The sequence below is a fragment of the Misgurnus anguillicaudatus genome, chromosome 18 (assembly GCF_027580225.2).
Source record: "Misgurnus anguillicaudatus chromosome 18, ASM2758022v2, whole genome shotgun sequence".
NCBI classification, from domain to species: domain Eukaryota; kingdom Metazoa; phylum Chordata; class Actinopteri; order Cypriniformes; family Cobitidae; genus Misgurnus; species Misgurnus anguillicaudatus.
The window spans coordinates 4,532,858-4,558,160 of NC_073354.2; the positions used below are offsets into that span (position 1 = coordinate 4,532,858).

At 37.4% G+C, this 25,303-nt stretch overlaps 1 protein-coding gene across 3 annotated transcripts; it reads right to left on the bottom strand.

Annotated features, from left to right (window-relative positions):
• sytl3 (synaptotagmin-like 3) lies at positions 1-24,675 on the bottom strand. 3 transcript variants are annotated; one of them, XM_073855632.1, is made up of 17 exons: positions 24,641-24,675; positions 20,096-20,301; positions 17,192-17,403; positions 16,883-17,098; positions 16,585-16,646; positions 16,237-16,291; positions 15,869-15,944; positions 15,703-15,775; positions 13,761-13,867; positions 12,495-12,626; positions 12,077-12,240; positions 11,897-11,996; positions 9,877-10,038; positions 8,957-9,053; positions 8,179-8,257; positions 5,975-6,168; positions 1-250 (listed from the first exon to the last, which is right to left on the bottom strand). In XM_073855632.1, exons 3-17 carry the CDS (start codon positions 17,338-17,340, stop codon positions 153-155), a joined length of 1,764 nt encoding a protein of 587 aa, XP_073711733.1. In that variant the 5' UTR covers positions 17,341-17,403; positions 20,096-20,301; positions 24,641-24,675; the 3' UTR covers positions 1-152. The 3 variants fall into 3 exon arrangements, with proteins under 3 accessions (XP_073711733.1, XP_073711732.1, XP_073711731.1); XM_073855631.1 differs by having other exon boundaries at positions 1-247; positions 8,957-9,056; XM_073855630.1 differs by having other exon boundaries at positions 8,957-9,056.
• Positions 24,676-25,303: the final 628 nt, after the last annotated feature.

Below are 25,303 nucleotides of genomic sequence, written 5' to 3' on the forward strand. Positions count from 1 at the left end.
TGCTGGGTGAGTTTTATTTAATAACAATATATAAATATGTAATAAATGACATCTTTGTAGACATTAAAAAAAAACATTTCATTAGGTAAAAAGCTCATTTTGGCATTAGCTTGTCATGATATTGTTTTTGCTGAGATCTTTGGGTTCTTCTTTTAGGACCTCGTGTTTGTATTCACATCCGCATGCAATGGAAGAATGATGTCATGCCACACGCCTGGCATCTGCTGGAGCCGTTGCCATGACAAATCTGCTGAAATAAATACACAGTGATGTCATACAAGACCATACAGTAGACACAAAATAATTTTACCATCTGTTTTCTTATAGACTTTCTGCACTCATGTCAGTGATGCTGCATTCAGCACAGTGTTACAGTTTTTTACAGATGCTAGGACACATTTCTCAATACTTAGGTCACTTTTGCAAAACTCTTCATACAGTGAGCACAACAGAAGTCTATGTGGGCTAAACTGAGGATCAATTATCATTGCTTTGGCACAAAATGCATTCAATAAAAACCTCTCAAATATCATGAATTCTTTTCTCACTCAGACACAACAACTTCCAAAACTCTTTATACATGTAGGCCAATATGCACATGCTTACATACTGTTTTCAAAACTGTTAAACTTATGTTCAAAACAACAACATAATACAAAATCTGAATAAGACGGCAATTTGCTACATTTCTACAGTAATATTTTAATGAAATATATTTTAAATCTTAAAAATAAATGCCATAAACACAATTGGACAAGCTGCAGCTGATTAGCATTACTATTGTATCCATCTGTATCAGTGGATGGTGTGTATACAAATTCTTGTATTTTGGGATTACGCAATGCAAAAAAGTAAAAATAAATAAACAACATAAAATATTAAAGAATTCTGCATCATGTCTGATTCATTCCAGTAAAATATATTGCAGTGAATTATAAACAGAGAAAACATTGTATAATGCTACATGTTGTTAGTGTTTTTAGTTCATTGTGTTGTGGGTGACAAAGTGTGTTTTTCGGCCGTCAACGAGACCTGAATAAAGTGTTTTGGTAGTTGTAGTGCATTTTGAATATGAAATGAACTGCTTTGCCAAGCTGAAAGTTGTTTAGGAGAACTGTGTGAAGAGTTTAGTGACCTAAGTATTGAGAAATGTCTCCTAGCATCTGTAAAAAACTGTAACATGTACAGTAACTTGTGCTATATGCTTTATGACAATAAATACAGTTAGTTTGTTGAAAGGTGCATTGTGTAACTTTAAGAAGGATCTCTTGACAGAAATTTAATATAATCTACATAACTATATTATCAGTGGTGTATAAAGACGAGCCATTTTTTAATCTACATACACATAAAGTTAGCTTATACTTCTGCGAAGGACCTACGCCATAGCCTTGAAGCTGTAAAAGCTACGTGTCATACTTCTGCGCCGTTGTTCACATCGACGTGCAGAACGCTAGTAGGCAATGTCCACATGCATACACTCTCAGAAATAAAGGTACAAAAGTTGTCACTGGGACAGTACCCTTTCAAAAAGATACACCTTTGTACCCAAAGAGTGCATATTAGTACTTTGAACTGCCAAAATGTACCTTTAAAGGTACATATTTGTACCTAAATGGTACATATTAGGACCTTTTTTAAAGGGTACTGCCCCAGTGACAGCTTCGTACCTTTATTTTTGACAGTGTATTACAGTATAGAGGCAAAAGCATAAGCAGTGATCGAGGTAAACCAACAACCTAAGTTGTTAAATATAGCTCATCTTGGTACATCATTGATTTTACCGTCGCTGGTAGAAATGTGTGTGAGGAAATGCGACGCAGATCTTTTCGACGAGAGAAGGGATCTTGCAGACCAATCAAGAGTGCTTGCGGTTCGTGTAGCATTGACGCGTCGTTACATTTCAGGAGAGGTGGACGTCAGGCTACGATCAACGCAGAAGTATAAAACCAACTTTACATGGAAGTCGCCATTTTGCACCACCATGTTTCTATGGTAGCCCTAAACAGACAAACTGCTCTATAGAGTGCAATTTGTCACTGTGTTGTCTCAGACGATGACGTGTTTGTCCTGTGGTGGCAATCGTAGCTTCTCTACGCGTTTCGAACAAGCGTGCCGCACAAGCCTTGAAAAGTGAAGCCAAAAAGCTGCTAGCCAACGTGCGATCCCTGGAAAACAAACTGGACGAGCTGAGAGCTAGGATTACATCACAGCGGGAAGTAAGAGAGTGTTGTGCTCAAATTTTTACCGAGACCTGGCTTTCAGATAAAGTCCCGGAATCTTCTCTTCAGCTTCAAACTCACTCCATACACCGAGGAGATCGGACCGCAGCCTCCGGTAAGGCCAAAGGGGGAGGTGTGTGTGTGTTTATTAACAACTCGTGGTGTGAGGACATACAAACTGTTTTTAAGCATTGCTCGCCTGACGTGGAGTTTTTGTTGCTGAAATGCCGTCCCTATTATTTACCGAGGGAATTCACCGCTGTGTTTATAGCCGCTGTTTACATCCCCCCGCGAGCTAACACCACATCAGCACTAGGCAAGCTCCACGATGTACTAAACACGCTAGAGACGTCTCACCCAGATGCCGTCTTTATTGCAGCTGGCGACTTTAATCAGTGCAAACTACGGACTGTTCTTCCCAAATATCATCAGCATGTGGACATTCCCACCCGTGATAAAAACACATTGGACAATGTCTATAGCAACATACGGGGTGCATACAGGGCTGTACCCCGCCCCCACTTTGGTCACTCAGACCACATATCTCTGTTTATGTACCCGGCCTACAGACAAAGACTTAAGCAAACGAACCCTGTTACCAAACAGGTTAAGCTTTGGACCCCACAAACTGAGAGCATCTTACAGGACTGCTTTGCTCTGACAGACTGGGATGTGTTTAAAACTGCAGCCACTTTGGAGGACTCTTCTGTCAGTATACAGGATTATGCTGAATATGTGACCGGGTATATCAGCACATGTGTTGATAACACTGTACCCACCATACAAATCAGGAAGTTCCCCAACGAGAAGCCCTGGATAAACAGTCAGGTACGCCACATGCTGCGTGCTCGATCACTTGCGTTTACATCAGGCAACGAGACCGAGTACAATGCTGCTAAATACGGACTGAGAAAAGCCATTACAGCGGCCAAGAGACAGTACAGAGAGAAGCTGGACAGTTTCTACTCTAATGCTGATGCCGGGCGGATGTGGCAAGGTATGCAACACATCACAGACTACCGAACCACCACGAACACTATCAACTTTTCTGAAAGCCTACCAGATGACCTCAACACCTTCTACGCCCGCTTCGAAACCTCCAACACCGACAGAAAGAGGAGACACATACACCCCATCCACCCCCCCTCTCCACCCCCTACTGTCTCATCAGCAGAGGTACACAAAGCACTGAGGAAGATCAACCCCCGTAAAGCCGCAGGACCAGACAACATCCCTGGGCGGGCCCTCAGAGCCTGTGCTACAGAGCTGACTGAAGTACTCACTTCAATCTTTAACCTGTCCCTTAGTCAGAGAATTGTCCCCACCTGCTTCAAGACCACCTCCATCACCCCCCTGCCCAAGAAGAGCCCACCATCCTGTCTAAACGACTACAGGCCAGTAGCACTCACTCCAATCATCATGAAGTGCTTCGAGAGAGTGATGCTAACCCACATTCAGAGCAGTATGCCGGACACATTGGACCCACTCCAGTATGCGTACCGGACCAACAGGTCCACCTCTGATGCCATTGCTGCTGCCCTTCACATCTCCCTCTCTCACCTGGAGAACAAGGACACCTACATCAGGACCCTTTTTATTGACTACAGCTCCGCCTTTAACACGGTCATCCCACACAGACTCACTCAAAAGCTGCTTTTACTTGGACTACACCCCACACTATGTGACTGGCTTCTGGACTTCCTGACTGGCAGACCACAGTCTGTTAAGATTGGAAATACGACATCAGATACAATCATTACCAATATTGGCACCCCACAAGGTTGCGTTCTCAGTCCTATCCTCTACACTCTGTTCACACATGACTGTGTTGCCACACACAAAAGCAACACCATTCTGAAGTTCGCTGATGACACCGCAGTGATAGGATGCATCACAGGCGACGACGAAGCGGCCTACAGGAAGGAGGTGGCCAGTCTTGTGGCATGGTGTGAGGACAACAATCTCACCCTCAACACAGACAAGACAAAGGAGATGATAGTGGACCTGCGGAAAAAGAAGAGAACTCACCAGCCACTGTTTATCCGACAGCTTGAAGTGGAGAGGGTGAGCAGTTTTAAATACCTGGGAGTCCACATCAGCGAGGACCTCACATGGACAATGAACACTACCCAGCTGGTTAAGAAAGCGCAACAGCGGCTTTACTTCCTGAGGAGGCTAAGGAAATTTGGTATGTCAACCAAGATCCTCCACAACTTCTATAGCTGTGTGGTTGAGAGCGTCTTGACCAGCTGCATCACTGCATGGTATGGCAGCACTACTGCGAACGACCGCAAGCGCCTGCAGAGAGTGGTGAGGACTGCTGAGAAGATCATCAGGACTCCACTGCCCTCTCTGCAGACCATTTACCATGGCAGACTCCAAAGAAGAGCTGCATCCATCATTAAAGACCCTACACACCCCCAACACGGACTGTTCACACTCCTACCCTCAGGACGGAGGTACAGGAGTGTAAACTGTAGGACAACCAGACTGAAGAACTCGTTTTTTCCCATAGCTATCAGACTCTTAAACAGCCACCCACTTCAGCGGACAGTCAGTCCTACTGTCCACATCATTTGAACACTGTAACTATGTTGCTGCTAATACCACCACCATTATATACTGCCAGTGTTACTCATGTAGCCCCCCCATCTAAATTATTGCTCATAAGTTAATATTATTGCTGCATTGTTACAGTTATTTGCACTACCAGTAGTATCATTATATTGCACTCCATGTCAGTCTTTGCACATCTATTAATGTTATTGCTGCTATAAATACCTAGGTTACTGTTGTATTGTTGTCATTGCCATATTATATTTGCACATATTAGATCCTACTCCATACTTATTACTGCACTACTGTTTCTCTTGCACATAAGTTACTACCTCAAACTGTTAAATTATTAATACTGTACATTTGCACATCTTGTATATAGTCCATATTCAAACTCTACATTTCCCATACTTGCATAATAACATAGTTTACGTTTATTTATATATATATATATTTTTTTTTTCCTTTCCTTCTCCTATATGTTCATACATTGTATATGTGTATGTATCCGTGTAAATTTGTGTATGTATGTACAGCCCTGGCATTCTCTGTGGACGGCAAAGTAAGAATTTCATTGCTCAGGGAAACCTGTTTCCTTACTGGGTACATGACAATAAACGCTTTGAATCTTTGAATCTTGAATCTTGAAAACGTCTCGATCACTCCCAAGTGACTGGTCCCAGTATAAACCCCGCCTCCCCATGTTGTTCAATGGGGCTTAAGACCAACTAAACAATTTAATTACACTTCAATTATCTTTTTTCTGAAGCTGGTTTCTGTCATTTACTGTAGTTTTTATCACGCTGATATAAATTCAAATGTTTGTTTTTAAAATAAGTTTGTTTTAAGTTAGTTAGTTAATGCTATAAAAACGGTGGTGTCACGTCATGATTGACAACTGTGATATGCGCATTCTGCGAGAGCGAGGCTTTGCTTTCGCAGCTTTACTTCCTGCTCACAACTGCACAGGACTGGTCCCGAAATCGAAAGGGAGGGGTGAGCTGTGGACTGAGCTGTTGGTTGCCATTCACAATCTCACCACTAGATTCTGCTAAACATCTACACAGTGGACCTTTAAAGGCTGCCGACAAGTTGTCTTGAGCTTTATCCCAACACTTACTGACGTGGGTAAAGCGTTACACAAAAGCACAGGATTATTTTTTCAGAAATGCACTTTTTAAGGTGTAAATGCTTACCTCCACACAGTTGCGCTGATCTCAGTATATGCTCATTGAAGCTGAAGTTGGGTTTGTCCCACAGACTGAACATCATTGTGGCGTGCATGAGCTCCTGTTGTGTGAATCTGCTGAAGTTCATCTGAAGGGTCCCTGTTGTCTTTATTGCTGGAGTTCTCTGTACCAGCTTTCGGTCTCCAGGAAGGCAAAGGATTCTGGGAATACAATAAGCCATTTAATGCAACCAATTTCCATTTATTTGCCATTCTTATTGTTATGAACCATGATGCCATTGCCCCACACATCTTATGTACTGTAGTACTGTATATACTTTTTTATATATAAAGACAGATTCACTTTTGACATGTTACCAATTAATTTCATTAGTAATAATGCAGAATTTAAAATATTTCTGGTAACACTTTACTTGAAGGGGTGTTCATAAGACTGAAATGACACGTGTCATGAACATGAAGGAGATTTTATGAACATCTATGATAACTGTCATTAAGTGTCATTTGTTCAATTATGTCATTTTTAATGCAGAGACAGTGTTTGAAATGTCTTTGTTGTGACAACTTTACATAAACCAATACATCATAACTTCATAACATAAATCTGTCATAAACATGACACGACAGAATATTTATCACATTTAAGAAACTACCTCACTTTATGGGTTAACATTGCATTAAACTGCCATTTAAATGTCATTAAGTGTTAATACTCTGTCAAAATTTTTTATAACAGCATCATGAATATTTTTCTTGACCTCAACTACAATGATACAAATTGAAATTCTCACCAAAATGTCAACAAGTGTTAATACTCCGTCAAATAATTTTAAATACCTTAACAAAATGCAGCGGACACGTCAAAAGATTATACTTAACTACTCTATGTATGTGCGCAATACATAAAACACTGACAACTAACAGAACTTGTTCTTCCTCACACAGAGGGTTCTGACATTTTCTGACAAAACAAACAAAACATTTAATTAATTTAATTTAATGTAAATAACTTTGAAGTGATATGGACCCAACGCTGCATGGCTTAACCCATTATTGTACTGTTTTCATTTCATTTTAGCTGAATCTGTCTCCAAATGCAATAAAACAAAATTTTATCAATTTATTATTATTATTATTGGATGATTGAACACCTGGAGGAAAATTTAAAAAAGCATTATGAAGTGAAGAACATTCATGATGTTGTTATAAAACTATTTTACAGAGTATTAACACTTAATGACATTTTAATGACAAATTCAATTTGTATCACTGGTAAAACGTGGTCAGTTATGTTGTCTTGGTTGTCATGACAAATTATGATGTATTGGTTAATGTCAAGTTATCATAACAAAGACATCATAAACAATGCATTAAAAATGACATAATAGAACAAATGACACATAATGACAATTGTCATACAGTAATGACGTGCATAAAATCTCTATCATTTCATGACACGTGTCATGTCATGATTATGAACACCCCTTCAAGTAAAGTGTTACCATATTTCTTTTTATACATTTTATATAAACATGAACACATAAACATATAAACATGGGCTATTTTCATCCGTGTATTGGGTCAAAAGGGGGACAAACCCAGCCGTTGGGTTAAAAGAACTCAAAAATAGTATATTTTACTCAACAATGGGTTAAAAGAACCCAGCATTTTGGGATGAAACAACCCTAAAGATTAAATTACAACTCAACAGGTTGGGTTTGTCCCTTTTTCGCTCAGTGTTTTTAGAGAACTCCTAAAAAAGAAACATACGGAAATATATTATTTTAAATCCAGGATTTTTCATTTGGTTATTTTGACACCTCTATGCAGTGATTTTATTTTTTTCTAATACAGTGAGTGTGAGGTCACTGCATACAGGACTGTAACTGGGAATGTTTGTATATTTCTCTGGTCTCCATACATTATAGGCTACTACTGTAATATTTGACAGCCCCCGTCCACCCCTAAAATCATACTCGTCGTCTACTCCAGCGACTATGGCACATATATGAATTATGACAATGAATTAAGGTGGTACTTTCTATTTGTTGGGGGCATGTTAGAAATAGTACATAAAAATCTTTTTATTTAATTTGCTGATATAAAAGAAAATGGTAATTTATTTTTTTTTATCATTTTATATTGTTATATAAATATAAACACAAAATAAAACCATACTCATTCACATCCACACAGCTCATGTGTACTCACCCCTCAATGTAAGCTGTTTTTGACATTAAGTGCAGTTTTGAAACATCACATATGAGAACGACGAGCTGCCCATGTGCTCCTGTTGAATGCATAAATTAAAACATTTATTTTATTTTTAAATAATTTATATTCATAATATATCCTATAATTATAAGAAGAGTGTCTGTGTAAATACATTTGAACACAGCACCAGAATATAAACATTTAATTGTTTTAATAAAAGTATTGGATGACAAAGATTGTCATTATGCAGGACTTTTGGATAAATGTAGACAATATTGGTAGGAAACTACTATAAGTAAAATTACAACTTAGCTTACAATAGTACCATGCTGACCATTTTACTTAAATAGTGAAAATAAAGATATTAAAAATAAACAATGTATTTCCGATTCAATGGCAGTAAAGGATAAATAATGGCAAAAATATAAGCCAGAAAACGAACATTATAACTATAAGTTCAGTTTAATACCGACAACTGAATGTTGTATTCAAAATAACTACAGTAGGTGTGCCAATGACATTGTGATTTTTGGGATCTACATGTGTTTGAGGAAGTAAATAAAATGTGTTTGAGGAAGTATTACTATAGTGAAAGATGTTTAACTATTTTAAATAAAAATAATCTTATGTAAAGGATAAGCATTTTTAAATAATAATTTAAATAATTTATTCTTACATTTATTTTTCTCTTATGACATAAACACAGTCATTCATGTCTTTATTTTGGCTTTACTGTAAGTGAGTGAAGGTGGTAAACGCAGTAAGTCTGTCATACCATCAGTATGTGGGTTTGTCTGTGGCAGAAACTTCATCTGAGTTTTAAGCAGCAGGTCAAAAGTGTGCAACTCGACAGCTCCACCCAGTGGACTCTCCTGCTATTACAAAACAAAAGACTCCAATCATATTCAAATCAGCAGACATCATGTTTCCCACACTGTACAGCAGGGCTATTCAAATCTTACCCTGGAGGGCCGTAGCACTGCAGAGTTAAGCTCCCACCCTGATGATGTGTTTGTTGCGTCATGTGAACCATGTGCATCATGCATCTTGTCAAAATCCCTGCCTGCTGAACACGCTTCAAAAAGATTTATGGTAAAAATGATACTCACATTCACAAAATACTCGTAAGACACTACCTTAACACTAAACTCGAGATTAAGCGATTATCTGGCAAACGCGAGCGTCTCTTTTATCATAAATCCCCTTAAAGTGTCCGCAGCAGGCTCGTACTTTGACATCATGCGTGATGCACATAAGTTTACATGATGCACCGAACGCATATTTTGAAATGGCAAGCCACACACAGCGGGCTTAATACAGCTTTGCATCGTGCACCCTAAAAAAAGAAGTCACCAGCCGCCACTGGTAAGCACACAGCTGACGGTACCCGTCGTATTTGTTTATCCTACTATGGAAGTCAATGGTTACAATCAGCTGTGTGCTTACCATCATTTATCAAAATATATTATTTTGTGTTCATCAGAAAAAAGAAATACATACAGGTTTACAATAACATGGAGATGAGAAAATTATTTTCATTTTTGGATGAACTATCCATTTAATTATTTTTCATCAACTTGCGAAGCCCTGGCGGTTTTATATGGAATTGCAGGGGGTTTGTGAAGCCCAGTTTAGAAAACCCTGCTCTATGGATTAAACCTGATGTCAGAGACGGACTTCATGTTAGTTCAGTACCTTAGGAGTGAGTTTGTACCAGACAGTACTCTGAAGATTCAGACTCCAGTCTGCCAGACGGATGAATGTCTCACCCAGAAACACATTTCTCTTGAGTCCTCTGGTGTGCCACACTGAGATCTGAAGTGAGCTAGTAGGTAGCTGCTCACGAATGAGCACACACTGAAACACAACCCAACATTTATCACAATCAGCAAAAAGAAATGCTTCTTTACAGTAATGCCACTAAATTATTGTTGGTTCTACAAAGAACCTTTCAGTTATAGGTTTAAATAGTCTGAGACATTTTGTGCAACAGGGTTCTACACTGTTATGCTGCGTTTACACCAGCCGCAGTAGAGGCAGCAAGCACGGGCGATTTACATGTTAAGTCAATGCAAAGACACGTTTAGGCAAGGTCCTGATTGGTTAACGATTGGAAATCCGGCAAAGTTTAGATTTTTCAACTTGCGCGTTTCCCACGGCAACGCTCAATTCGCGTGGAACGCGCCGCGCCTTCTGCGCCATTCACGCCACGCCTACCGCGCCGCAGGAAACGCGCAAGTTGAAAAATCTAAACTTTAACGGATTTCCACGCTGCGTTAACCAATCAGGACCTTGCTGTAGTAGTGACGTGATTACAAGAAGTGAGCAGAGTCTCAGTAGTTTCGCAGAAGCCCTCTTGGATGACTGGAATTTCACACACGGCTATCACGCGCGAATGAAGCGAGTAAACTCAAATGTTCAAGCGTCCAACTACGCACAAATATCGCTTTTTGTTGCGTCTACCGCAGCTGGTGTAAACACAGTGTCTAGAGGTCTCGGATGAGGCGTTTGGGCGCTGAGCGGTAGACGCAATTCCGCCTCATTCACGTGTCTACTTCGAGCAAATGGCGCGAATTGAGCGTATGGCGCGGTACGCGTGAATGGTGCTTTTTGTGCATTTTGCGTTTGACGCAAATAGAAGTTGAAAAATTTTTACTTTGGCTGATTAACCAATCAGGAGCCTACTTGCTGCTGTGGCAGCAGCCCCGCCCAAAGTCACTCATTCAACCTGAAGGAATGCTTGATATTGTCCGTAAGCAGTCACCCGGAGCTATACGACACAAGTTCTTATTTCTATAGAGACAGAAATAAACAGGACCTCGCTTGGAAGAGTGTCAGTAAGGACTTTGGGCAAACTGGTAAGTTGTAAATACACATTTCACTTTTGAGTCACGTGACGTTTATCGACCCACGCCGTTTATTTTCCCCCTATAGTAAGGTGATCAAATACAAACCGGTAACTCTCGATAAATGCACAATCAACATCAGTCATCTTGCAAACAGACAACCGCATAGCACTTGCCCCTCCCACAAGAAGTGGATTTTGCCTCTGACGCGCGTCAAATGCTTGATTTTTCCACGTGTCTACTTTGCTCTACACGTGCAAATGCATTCAATCTGTTCAAGCGGCAAACTAGGCGCGGTAGACGCGATTTTGACGCCTCAAACGCGGTTGGTGTAAACACATCATTAGAAAAAAATGATCAAAATATGTACCCTGGCTTTCACTGAGGTAGTACCCTTAAAAAAGGTTCTATATGTACTACTAGTATGTATCCTTAAAGGTGCAGTGTGTAAATTTTAGCAACATCTAGTGGTGAGGTTGCGAATTGCAATCAACGGCTCAGTCCACTGCTCACCCCTTGCTTTTGAAACACGTAGGGAAGCTATGGTAGCCGGCACCGGACAAACATGTCATCGTCGGAGACAAATTAGTAAAAAAAATGTGTCCGTTAAGGGCTTCTGTAGAAAAATGGCTGCACAAAATGGCGACTTCCAAGTAAGGGAACCCTCGGTGTATGTAGATAAAAAGGTCTCGTTCTAAAGTAATAAACACATAATGGTTCATTATGAAAGGTCTTTATACACCCCTGATAATATAGTTTTGTATATTATCTTGCATTTCTGTCAAGAGATCCTTCTAAAAATTACACACTGCACCTTTAAGATACAAATATGAACTCTTTAGGTGCAAGTTTTAATTGTAAACGCTCACCTTGAATGTTTCATTGTAAACTGGATCATTTCCTTTCTTGACTGATGTTTTCATTTTATGTTCCTGGTGTTTCTTTGGTAGCAAGCAGACTTTAACATACCTGCATGTAAAAACATTGATTCGAGTCTGTAAAAAGTCTCTTTAGCCTAACGATGACACCAAATCTCAAAAACAACTTACGGATGACATTTCCTCTTCTTCATATCTCCAAACATCAGATTTCTGCAGGCTTTAATAGTTATCTCCAAACAGGACTTCCTGTAACCAATGGCAACCTGTATTTCCCCAGACACACTGATGTTTTCAAAAGTCCCACAATCCATTGCTGTGCTGCCATTGCTGTCCTGCACACAACATATTTTGGGATAAATGCTTATGATGTATTCACATTTACATATAAATGTATTTTATATCATACTGATGCCTAAAGCTGAGGGAAAATGAATGAGACAAACAAACATCATAAGCCTCCATAGGTTTAATAAACCGCAATGTCTTATCAGCTGACTTGCTCACTTTTGCAGAACTTGTTTTTGGTTTCCTGCAAGCTATTAGTTGTCAGATCAAACGCAAAAATAAAGTAAATGAAAATACGTACCCTCCGGCCATCGCTGTATTCAGACGTGTATGAAACATTGTCATCTGTAAGGTAGGCTGTGTTTAGTGATCCTCTGTGATCTTTCCCTCTGGAGCTCTGAGAGATATCGGGCAGACTTGGAACTTTGCACCACTGTGAGAAGATGAAATCAATAAACACATTTCTATGAGAGAAAGCAGCTTTTATACTCTTATTTCTCACATAGATACACCAGGGCTTGGTAAAAATGCAGAGGATGATTCGGGAAATGGCAAAGGCTGTCTTAACACAATAAGTATTTTATCTCCACCATGCAATAAATAGCAGATCATGGCTGACCAGAGTTCTCACAATAAACCCACAAAGTGTGCACAACAGAAGCGTCAAAGTCTATTGCCACAATTATAAAAAACTAACAAACACCACACAACCTGATATTATTTTTCTTATTTACCTTTAAGTTAGCAGTTTGTTTGGTGCAAATTATTGTCCAATGGTGTTTTCTAAAGCATTCTGGGCCAATTTTGTTTTGTTTTATTAAGACAGTCACAGTATTTATTTAATAGAGATGACTAGAAATTACTCATGTCTACAAACAACGATTGAATTCTAGTTAGCACGAGTTCATAAAAAGTACATTGTGTATTTGGGAAAGAAAAACAGCTGTGCTGCAGTGGTGGTCTACATCGCAATGTTTAGGCTAGACCAAATCTTCCATGCAAGTTCTTTAAAACCCCATGGATTTGCTTAAAGGGATAGTTAAGCCATTACGTTGTACTTAATCTGTATGAGTTTCTCTATTATGTTGAACACAAAAGAAGATATTTTGATAAATGATGGTAAGCACACAGTTGACGGTACATATGGACTTCCATACTATTTGTTTTTCCTACTGTGAAAGTCAATGTGAGCTGTGTGCTTACCATCATTTATCAAAATATCTTCTTTTGTGTTCAACATAATAGAGAAACTCATACAGGTTAAGAACAACATGAGGGTTAGTAAATGGGTACATTTTTGGGTGAACTATCCCTTTAATATGTGTATTATGTGTATCAGGACTAGCAGATGATCATAAAGCTAACAGATGTGTCAAACGTAAAGCCAGTAAACTCAAATTAAAACAGATCCTCTAAACATTGTGATTTCATTGGGTCAGAATGGTTGCCATTAATGAAAGTGATTTGGTTCATAAGATGGAGGTTTGAAGCTCATGAGAACTTGTACAGTAATGAAACAATTGATCAACTTTTGGATCGACACAGACAGAAAGCTTTCAGCTCTTACATTGGATGCTCTGTTGATGGCGCTCTCTGATTGGCTCTTTCGGATGGCGTTATCTACAGTCAGGTGATCTGCTGGCACACTCAAATCATTCTGAGATTTAGAGAGATCTAGAATCAAAACATAAAATATCCAGGATCAAATTGATGTAAACATGCACTTTTTAACATACTGTATACACCAACTTTGGCAGGAATCATTGATCTTGTTGTCAAAGATTTTATAGTCAATAAAGCAAGTTTAGTAGGTGCTTAAAGGTGCCAAAGAATGCATTGAAATAATCTGTTAAATTGTTCTCTGATATCTAAATAGAAGGTTTATGTCTTTATTAAATGCAACAATTGTCCAGAGATAGTTTTACATGTCCATTTGATTACAACCCTAGGATTTGCCTTTAGAATGAAATGGTCTATTATTACCTTATTTGAAAGGGTCATGAATAATAATGTTGAGCTCTGCTCTGATTGGCTGTTTCTCAGAGCAGCTCCTTCAGTAGCTCTGTGTGTGTGTAAACAGACCTTATGATTGAGTCTGTATTAGTGGACGTTTCTGAGTGATTAGTTTGTGTTCTTTTCAGTATGGACCTGCAAAACGTAACTGTAACGTCAACTTCAGCCTAAACGCTAGCATATAGCATTAACTAGCATATAACACTAACTCGGCAGTCACAACTTTGTTTTTAGCACTGTAACAACATTGTAATTAATTTAATTGGACCTTAACTCTTTCTCCGCCATTGACAAGTTAACTCAATTAAGAGAAAACGCTTCCCTGCCAATGAGGAGTATTTGCGGCAATCTGTAATACGGCTATTATCCACCAGGTGGTCCGCAAATTATAAAACCCAGAAGTATTGCCCTAGGGCAAACAGCAGCATGTCCATGTATGTTTTGATGATCGCTTTTAATCTAATCTCTTCACAAAAATTCAATTATCTCAGCTTTTTGCTCAAAATGTAGTGTTTTTGTAGCCTGGCTCCGCCCTCCTACGTGCTCCCGCTTAATTTTCATTTCGCTTCAGTACTACGTCTGGGACTGCTGTGTAGAGTTTCGTTTTCCTGCAAAAATCTGCAGGACCAATCAGCGTACAGAGGGGTGTGGCTAAGAACGATGATGTTGAGGTCGTGCGTCAGTTTGAGTTGTAGTTCAGTAATGGCAGCGTGAGAAAATTTATTCGATCCGTTGTTGCAAAACTGCCGAATAAACAGAAGTTAAAGCCGGAGCAAGAACAATGTTTGCTAAGTTTTTTTGGTCTGATCATTCGGACTTATTGTTTCCAGCCGCTTTCCAAACCTACCCATATTTGGTAATAAAAGGAAACAAAGGAAGATAAGATAAAAGTTTTTTTTTGTTTGAAAGCAGAAGGTCTGTTCTTTCATTTCATATATTGTAGGTTTTATATTTTCTGAAAGGCATTAAACTTTTGTGAAAACCATAAAAATGCTGGCGGGGAAAGAGTTAAAAATTGTGACCAGAATAATATATGTACTTTATATGATTTATTTGAGCCGTTTCCTATCTTTGTATCATTTACTAAATAGGTTTTACAAAGTAATTAATATTTTTGAAGAGAGTAATTTGTAAAGTAATTTAACACAATTGAAGATGTAATTAGTAACTAGTAATTAATGACATTTTAGAGTAACTTACCCAACACTGCTCATGATATGTCATTACCATGTACAGAACTTGTATTGTTCATCTATGCCTACATAAATACAGTTTTGCGTTCTACTGCACATTTAATATCTAAAAAAAATCTAAATAAAAATAAAGGTTTCTTTAAAATGCCACTTATTTAGCTATTTTGGTAATATTATTAAATATTATTAATATTATAAGTCATTGTGTACACAAAAATGAACAACAAATCCTACATAATTTGTCTCTCTATCTCTCTTTGGGATATCTGAGTTTTTATATTTTATAGGAGTTTGATCTCTTACTTCGTATGTGAGTGCTGACAGACACCATCAGGTTTTCCATGGATTTATTAAAGGGCTTTGAACTTTTGAGATTCTATAAAAATACACAAAAATGCACAAAACATTAGGTGACAAGGTAAATATAAAACAACCACAAATTTGCAAAGTCTTATTCACTGTCTTATACCTCAAATCTGTTAAATGAGCTTCTCACGGGAACTTCAAAGAATGGAGGAGGGGTTGGAGGCACAACTGTTATGTAACTAAAAAAGAAAAGAAAAACAACTTTAATATGTCTGATGAAAGAGCTTGGCACAAAAATGTTATAAATGGTGAGTCAGTTTGCCACTAATTGTATTGGCATTATATAATACTATTAACATGCCAGACGCAATTTTATTCAAAGTGACTTAAATTTTTACAAAGTAGATTTTTTTTATCATTGTGTTCGCAGAGTTTGAACCCATGACCTTTTGCCCTGCTTAACCACTGAGCTATACAGAAGCACATATAATACATTATAATGTATTATATTATATTGAAGCTATTTAACACCTGAGCTGTTGATAAGACTGTAAAAGTTTCTCTCCGATGGTCTCATGTCTGCTTCCTAAAACAAAACAACAATTGGTTAAATTAATTTCAGCAACATTTCTGCTTACACAAAAATCATAAACAATAAATCCAGCTGGACATATCATTGCATTGCCTGGAGGCGATATGTGCACATCTCTGCTTATTAGAAATTAATATTAATTTTGAATTTGGTATTTGACCACACGACAACATTTATATACATTTAAATTGTATTTTAGCTTTATCATTACTAGTTTCTACTTTATGTATATATGACTGGATTGCTAAATGATATAGTATATGCCATTGTAATAAAAGCAAACATACCTTCAGGAAATTTCTTTGCATGCTGTTCCAGAAACCATTCACCAGATTTGATCTTAAATTCCCTGAAGACAGTAATTTTATTAAATAAAACTAAAAAAAGCTTTTGCATGCATGCAGCACAAAGTATGTGGCATAAATATAAACTATCCATGTTTGCACATTAATAATATATAAATGTATCTTTCTTATTCTTATGTCATCCACCCACAGCTGAATCCCACAGCTTCTATACATTACGAAACTTCTGAGGCATTATGCACTTTCACATTCATACATGCACGAATGGGTTTATCTTCACCTATATGCGTGACACACGGTGCACTTCCAGTCCTGCGCAGACCGGACGACCCGACACCTGTTACAAATGCGGTGACTGCACCCACAGCACACAGATCCACAGTCCCAAAACTTCCCCAAAAGCCTCTGACATCTCGCGCATGACCTCTGTCCATACGGCCGTGTGAAGCTTTTCGCACCTTGTCCACAGATATTCTGCAGTTCTGTCCTTAGCTTCCTAAAGTTTGTATGAAAGGCATTTATTTTCACAGAGCTATCTTTGTCTAACAAAATAAAACACAATTGACTTCATGTTGAAGAAATGTCCTACTTGATTCTCTCTGCTTCGATGGTTCGGAGAGCTTTGTCTCGTCTGAGGACCTCCAGGACGCGCTCTCTCTCCAGAACATGGAACAGCTCCAGATCTGTGCTGTAGAAGTCATCTTCTCTGCTTCCCCAGGTTTGCCGGTCTATTTTCATTTCTTCTTCAGCTTCACTTTACTTCAGAAAATCTCTGATCTGATTTGCTTAATTGACTCCTTGCTGAAATACCATTAAAGGGTCCATATTATGCAAAATCCACTTTTACAAGATGTTTGGACATAAATGTGTGTCGGCATTGTAACAATCCTACAATAAAAAAATCCACCCTCTTCTTCTTTTTTAAACCCAATAAACCAAAGCAGTCTCATTAGACATGATGTCACACAAACAAAGCCCCGCCCACAGCAACTGACTGACTAGTATAATGCATTATTTTCATTAGGATACATATAAGGTCTGTGTGAAAGCTGTGTGGCACACCTGCTGTCTCACATAAATGCCAAAAACGGGTGAAGCAATGTCATAATGCATTTCAATTGACTGTTTTGTAGTCCTCATATTAAGTTGTTTATATTAAGTTAGTTTTGGACTTGTGGCTATTGCGCATTACTGATTATGCGATATTACGCAAGAAACAAGGTTACTAAACGCACCTCTCTCATTGTTGGCAATTAGGATTGATGTTCTTATTAATATCAAACATTTTTTATCATTTATGCAGCTGAAGTGGTTAATTATTTGAATAACATTTTTCTTAAATCATTAAAGCAACACTATGTAGTTTTTTTACCTTTAAATAATGTCTCTAAAATTAATTCAGTGATAGAACAACTTTTAACTGGACAAATTGTACTGTTGCTGCAACCTGAGCAGCCTCCTAGCTGCTACAAGCACACTCTGAAAGTGTCGGTGGAGGGTAGGAAACACAGCCCCGCCCCTCCCCCTGCCTGCAGAAGAGTGTCTGATACCAGGCACTGTTGCGCTTTTCAACCACATGGGGGAGCTGTAAGTCATTTTTACATGGAAACTACATAGTGTTGCTTTAAGGTGACCCAGTTTTAAACCCCTGTCAGGGCTCCAGACTAACTTTTTTCAATAGGAGCACAGTGGCCCCCAACTGAAAATTTTAGGGGTGCAACCAGAAAATTTAGGGGCACACGACGTAAATCAACATGCTTTCCAAATATTCACATTTTTACTAATTACCACTGTACTTTTACTAATAAATACTTTAATGATAGATGCAGAAAGTACAATGTGCTGTTTCAAATTCAGTGTCACATCACATAAAAAAGGTCAATTTAATGGTCTCACATGTGCGACTGACTGTAAAATTCAGTGGCACACTCTCAAATTTTGGTGGCAGTCTGGAGCCCTGCCTGTGTGACAGCTGTCTATCTTAATCAAAAAAACAATCTTGAAGTTGTATTTATTTGTCATATTTACATTTTGTTTCTCTGTTCTCATTATATCACTGACTGTTTACCTAATTATTTAATTTCTTAAGAACTTCTTTATAATTCAATATTAGACGAGCATTGGTATCCTACTTAGAGAGGGAAAAAATGTGCGCTTTTTATCGTAAACTTCTGGAAATCACTGCCACAAAGTCGTTTTGATCGCAAAAACACAAAAATAATTTGCGGAATCCTGGACAATCTTGAAGTTGAATTTCAAGAAGAATTCGCAAATTATTTTTGTGTTTTTGCGATCAAAACGACTTTGCGGCAGTGATTTTCAGAAGTTTACGAAAACTGCAAAAAATTTTTTTACAGAAGTTTAGGGAAAAAAGTGCTAATTTTTCCCTCACTATGTAGGATACCAATGCTCGCCTAATATTAAATTATAAAGAAATCTGTGTGTTTGTTGTAGTCCAAGAAAAGAGATTTACATAGACGATATCACGTCATTGTTTACTTTGGGGTTTGTACCTTTTGCATATCGCTAACATGTACTAATACAAACTTACACACCAAAGCAAATGTAAAATTGTGAATCGGACCATATAGGTGCTCTTTAAGGTTTAATGAAGGTTCTATTGGTTCTCATCTGCCAAATAACATAGCACTTAAAGAGTTTATATTTGTACCTCAAAGGTACATATTGGTACTAAATATATACATATATGTACCTAAATGGTACATATTAGGTCTTTTATTATTATTTTTTTTCTGACAGTGCAGTGTATTTTTGTACAGGTCTGGTGGTAAACACCAGCAGTGTAGATTTAACACTGAAGATTTTGCTGTGTAGATTTTCTTTAAATGTGTCATTGCGCTAAAACTGTATTTAGCGAACAAATACAGCAAAACACACCAGGTTCAAGCATGGAGCAACCAAACTATTCTTTCTGCAGTGATGTTAGTCTGTTGACGTGAAACACTACACATATCAATGGTGGTTAGAACTGAGTCAACAAGCAACAGTTGAATGTAGGACGAGTCTATCAGTTCCCACGTTCTGCATGAGATCATTTACGTGAAGTCAATGCGATGTGCTTATAATGCACCGTCATGAATCTGTTGGGTTATGTGGGAGCCCACAAGCATCTCAATATAGGGGGCTTTCAGCGCAAGACCCACTTCCAGGAAAATCTCACACACCTCTATTAGTAACTGTGAGAAAATTCACAGAGAGAAAATAACATTATATAAATATAAATTCTTTTAACAAAGCTTCAGGCATCCTCTGTTTGTTTTAAAATCTCTTGTACTAAAAAGTTGATACGGCTGAAAATGTTCTAGACATGCTCAAAGATATTAGGTAGGTATTATTTTTCTAAAAACTGCACATTCTGTTGCCCACCTGCTTTGCAAGCCCACGCCCACCCCAGCTAACACTACTAACATATATACTGTAAATATATTACATTTACTGCAGTATAAAAAATATTTCAAGAGAAAACTCTTACCTTTTCATCAAGTGTGATGTGAGAGCTTAGAGATCCAATCGCGACTGTTAAAGAGACAGAGATGCACGTCACTTTTTACTTCCTGCTTCCTTCCTGAGTTGATGATATGACACGAACACGAGCCCTGAGAAACTGAAATGTGCCCGCAGAGAGGTATGCTCTGTCCTGTCTCAGGCCCTGATGTGTCGTAAAGCACCTGTGAGATACTTCACAATAAAAAGTTGCTTTTTGAGTATAGTAAGTACATGGACATCAACTTACACAAACATGTATAATGGTGATATGATAAAATATCTTTTGTTACATGAAAATGCCCCTTTATTTATTTTCTTCAAGTTGAATATAAATGTCTAAAATGATGATGAAGGGAATTTAAAAAAACACTAATTTTTTACTGGGCTACTGACTAAAAATCTAAAGTGAAATCTTTGCGGCAGATGTGTGCTAACATTTGTCATTTTTGTGATATAATTTCCTGGTACTTTCTGTCATCACAACGAAACAATTTCCTGTTGGTGAAACCACACTGACTTTGATTGCCATTGATAGCTATTAATAGGGGAGAACAGGGCACACAAACTAAAGCTTTAAAGCTTTTAAATATTATTCAAAAAATATTTAAGTTAGATATTTTTTACACAATCAACACACACACATCTCTGATACAAATGAACACAAAGTTTATATTAAAAAGTAAATTGTTAGTGTTATGCAAAATTCAATAGTGTGTTTTGTAACCAAACTCTTCATAATTGTTTATATATCTGCCTACAATAGATAGATATCCACACATTCATCCATCCATGATCCTTCATCTAACCAACCTTGTATTATGCATCAATGTATATAAATTGATTTGTCGAAAGGGCAAAAATCATAATTGTGAGTTATTTCCTCTGATATTGTATTAACAGTTATCATTTTGATGAATATTTATATTGTTTTCATTTCGTTATTATTGTATAGGCCTACCCTAGGCTTTATTATTGTGTAAAACAACTAACCCCCCTGCGCTGTGTAAAAAATGTTTTCAATCCCAGCTATCAGACACTATTGCTAGGAGTTGCTGACATGTTTTAAAACAATGTTATGTTTTAGGTAACAAGAAGACAGTGATTAAAATAATATAACTTAAGGTTGGAATTTGGTGACTTATAATAAAACATAAAATGAAGAAATTAAGAGTTTTGTTGCAAAACGAGATAAATCCGTTTTTAACATTTTTTCATAACATGTTTATTATTGTGTTATTGTGTTATTATTTTGTTTCATGGTGCTATTTCGCTATATTTTTTAAGTTATGAAGGTTTAAATCAAAACAAACCAACTGCAGTTGAATTGATATTAATTGGAATGCACAACCAAAAAACGAGATTTCTGAAAAATAAAAAAACGCAGTTATCTCGTTTTGCAACGAAACTCTTCATCATGCCCCTAAAAAACGTTTTGTTTCACATCTTAAACAAAAACATTAAAACTTTTCACAAATTCGAAACAGATCAAGTAAGAGAAAAAGACCAAAAGCACAGATAAATATATGAATATGTAAAGTAGCTGTGTTACATTTTGAGTAGCGCTCACCCCTACACAAAACTGTTTGGTAACACTTTACAATAAGGGTGCACTAACAATCATGAATTCATGCTTAACTAATGCACAGATAATACTGAATTAATGTATTACTAATGATTATCTAAGCTATTCATTAATGATTGCCTCATTACAGTGGCGAAGCCAGAAATGTTCAAGTGGGTGGGCCTTTATAAAACAGGGTGGGCAAAGCATAGAATGTACAAAAACTGGGGGCGTGCACAACAAAGTGTTTAAGCCCGTGGCCGGCGTATGTTTTTTTCCCCAATGGAAGCGCTGTTTTTTTCAAAACAGCCAGCAGCTGTCCGTTTTTCCGAGCTGTGGTCGAAAAATATTCAACTTTGGTTGAAAAGCTCAGCGCGTCAATGTAAGTTCTCACACGGCCGTCCAATCACAGTGGACAAAGGGCGGGACAAATATCACAACAACCAACCGGCTCACAGTTCAAGTATCACAGCAACCAAAGCTTGGCTGAAAAAACAGCTGGCATTCGGTGTCCTCCAGGCGTTTTCAGCTGCGTTAAACAGCTTTGGTGCGCACGTTACCTAAGCCAAGTTACCTTGATGCCATGCAGGCAGCACAATGTTTCAAGCGGAAAATTATAAAACAACGTATAAATAACCAACAGTAGCTTGTCTACAGTATATGGGCAGGTGGGGCTGTGCCTGTTTTATACAGTCTATGGGCAGTGCCCCACCTAATTATTAATCTACTTGAAAACACAGAGCTCAATATAAACTGAATTAGTAACGGGATTAGTTTTTACGTTATTTACGTTGCGTGAACGTAGATCCGAACAATATGTCATTCTTCCTCAGCAAAATGCATGACGTTCAACAAGTAGTGATTTTACTAAAGAACTCGTTTGAGAGATTGTTATTTAATGAGAAAATGGCCATCAAACAACATGGCGCAATACAAAATTGTTGTCATTTAAGTGTAAATATTCCATAATAGTAAATCATACACTGTAAGCCCATACAGGTTGATTGAACCTAAAAAATTTATGGAAACTCGTTGCCCTAAAAAAGTTGATTTTGCCTGGTTGAAATAACAATTAATTTTAAGTTTAATGTACTTAATGTTTTAATTTCTTCCAATGCACTCTTAACCCAGATTAGATGACATTACTAGAAATGTGTGAGGAAACCTGTTGCATATAACTTTAGTTTTTATCACTTTATATTACTTTTGATGTTATAAATGGTATTATACCAAAAATTAATGACTGACTTTAAGTCAATCATTGAATAAACGTGATTCTCCACACAAACACACAAAAAATGTGTTTTGACATACATTGTAAGTACAGTGGAGAGAAATACATTAAAATGTTTTGAACAGGGTTCATGTACGGAAACACTGATCACCTGAATGGTGACTTCACAAAATTATCATTTACAACAAAACAACATCAATAATATAAGAGCTTGAACTTATATGACATTTTATTAACAAATATTTGAATAGAGAAAGTTCTTATCAGTTTTTAATTTGTAAAAAAGCAAAAAATAATCTAAATAGTCAGGCGCAAAGGATTATGGGTATTCCTCACAACATGAACTAATAATTTTAAGTTCATTTTACTTAAATGTTTTAGTTTAATAGATTTTGTAAGGTTAACAGTTAAATCAACGAAACTTTTTAAGCTTTGGCTTCAAAACAGAAAATATTAATGATTTTTCCTTGATTGTTTGAGTAAAGACAATTTCTGGGTTAACAGTGTACAGCCTATGACACGACACAGAGTCTGCCCCCCTAAATAGTTGACTGGAGTAATACTCCTGATTATAAACTGTAAATAATAATGACACCACTATAAACATTAAGAAAATAAAAGCAGAAATACATTTCTCAGACGAGCATATATCATCGATCAGCGTAACGTTTTATGTTTTTATGTATTTTTATGTCTTTCAACACGGCATGAAGTCTTTATCAAAGTAATAAGTGCTCATTTCGTTTTGTTGACGTTTGAAAAGATGTCCTCAGTAATCCAACATTTCCATGAGTGATGTAATAGTCTCTGTCTCCAAAAGTAAACAGACGACAGCAGATGTCATTGTGGAAAGACTGTTAAACTCGATGATTTTTTTTGCGACTCGCTATTTTTAAATCCAGTTCAATCGCGCGTAGGCGGAACTAACAATGATTGACGAATCATATTCAACGTTTCATGTTGACAAGCGTGTGCACCTATAGGGTAAAAGAAAACTGCGAAACTGCCTGAACACGCAAACTTGCACTTATATTTTCTATTTTAATTATACTTATAATTTTATTACATATATGAAATTATAGTGTGATAAGACGTCTATTCGTAGTACTATTATTTATTTTTGTTAAATTATTTACACATTTGTCTGGAAAATGGCCTTCTGATTGGGTGGGCCACAACTCAAAGTGGGCGGGCCCAGGCCCATCCGTAGCTTCGCCACTGCCTCATTAGCAACTAATGAAGAGTCTGTCTGGTTAATATATTAGTTCATATATGAATTATTATTAATTAAATGTAATTGTGGATAAATTCCATCATCACTTATTTTATGAACTAATAGTGTTAATTAATTTGTTAATTACACCCTTATTGTAAAGTGTTACCGACTGTTTCATAACTTTTATGAAATAAGTTAAACACTTTTATAACAACTTGAGCCTTTGGACAGTTACGGTAGATGACATTTTGACCCTGAGCACCACAAATAAATATTTTCACATGTGTACTTACATTATTCTAAATGTTTTCAACAATGTTTGAACCTTGAACTCAGAGAAATTGACGTCTTTTAACAAGTGCCGCTCAGTCCCTGTTTATTAGGTCACTTTTCAATGTTATCCCAAATTTCCGCTCCTGCTGCCAGAGAAACCATCTGTGTAACTGACCTCCCGTTCATGACATCATATTGCGGGAGCGAAGTTAGAAAGCATTCTGTGTGTTACAGTTATAAAACTTACAGCTATAATTCATCCATGATGAACATGTACTGGTAGGCCTACTGTTAATGCTTCCTGGCGACATGAAGTCCCATCCTATTATGCCACGCCCTTTCACAGCGTCATCAAGCTACAGCAGTTATTGGTGTTGTTTAGCGGCCTCTAGCGGTAGCGGTAAAAATTACGTATTGCGGCGAAAATTAAGTGATTTCAGATAATTGTTGCTAATACATTTGAAATGTTAGAAGTGTATTGCTGAAACGTAGCAATGACTGTAAACTGTATAGGCTAATGCTGAATTGTGAAGTAGATCGTTCACATTTCTGTGTTCAGGATTATTTGGGCGGGGATTTTACACAAACTTTTAGCAGATAATTACAGTTATCCTGCTAATCGAGCAGTTAAGTTAACAGTAAAACTTCAATGAAACCAACATCACAAATGTTCATTTACACCTACATAAAAGCTAGTTTTTCCTCAAGTTTTGGAATATAATTTTATCTGTTTTATGTTCACGTCTTTTATTTTGTAATAAGTTAATTACATCATGTCCTGTTTGTAGTCCTCTCTGGGATCCTTGTAGTTCTTTCATGCATTCCCAACCCTATTATGTCCAGGTGTTGTTATTGTATTGTGTATAAATACTCATGTATTTACCTTTGTTCCTTGTTTGAACTTAACCCA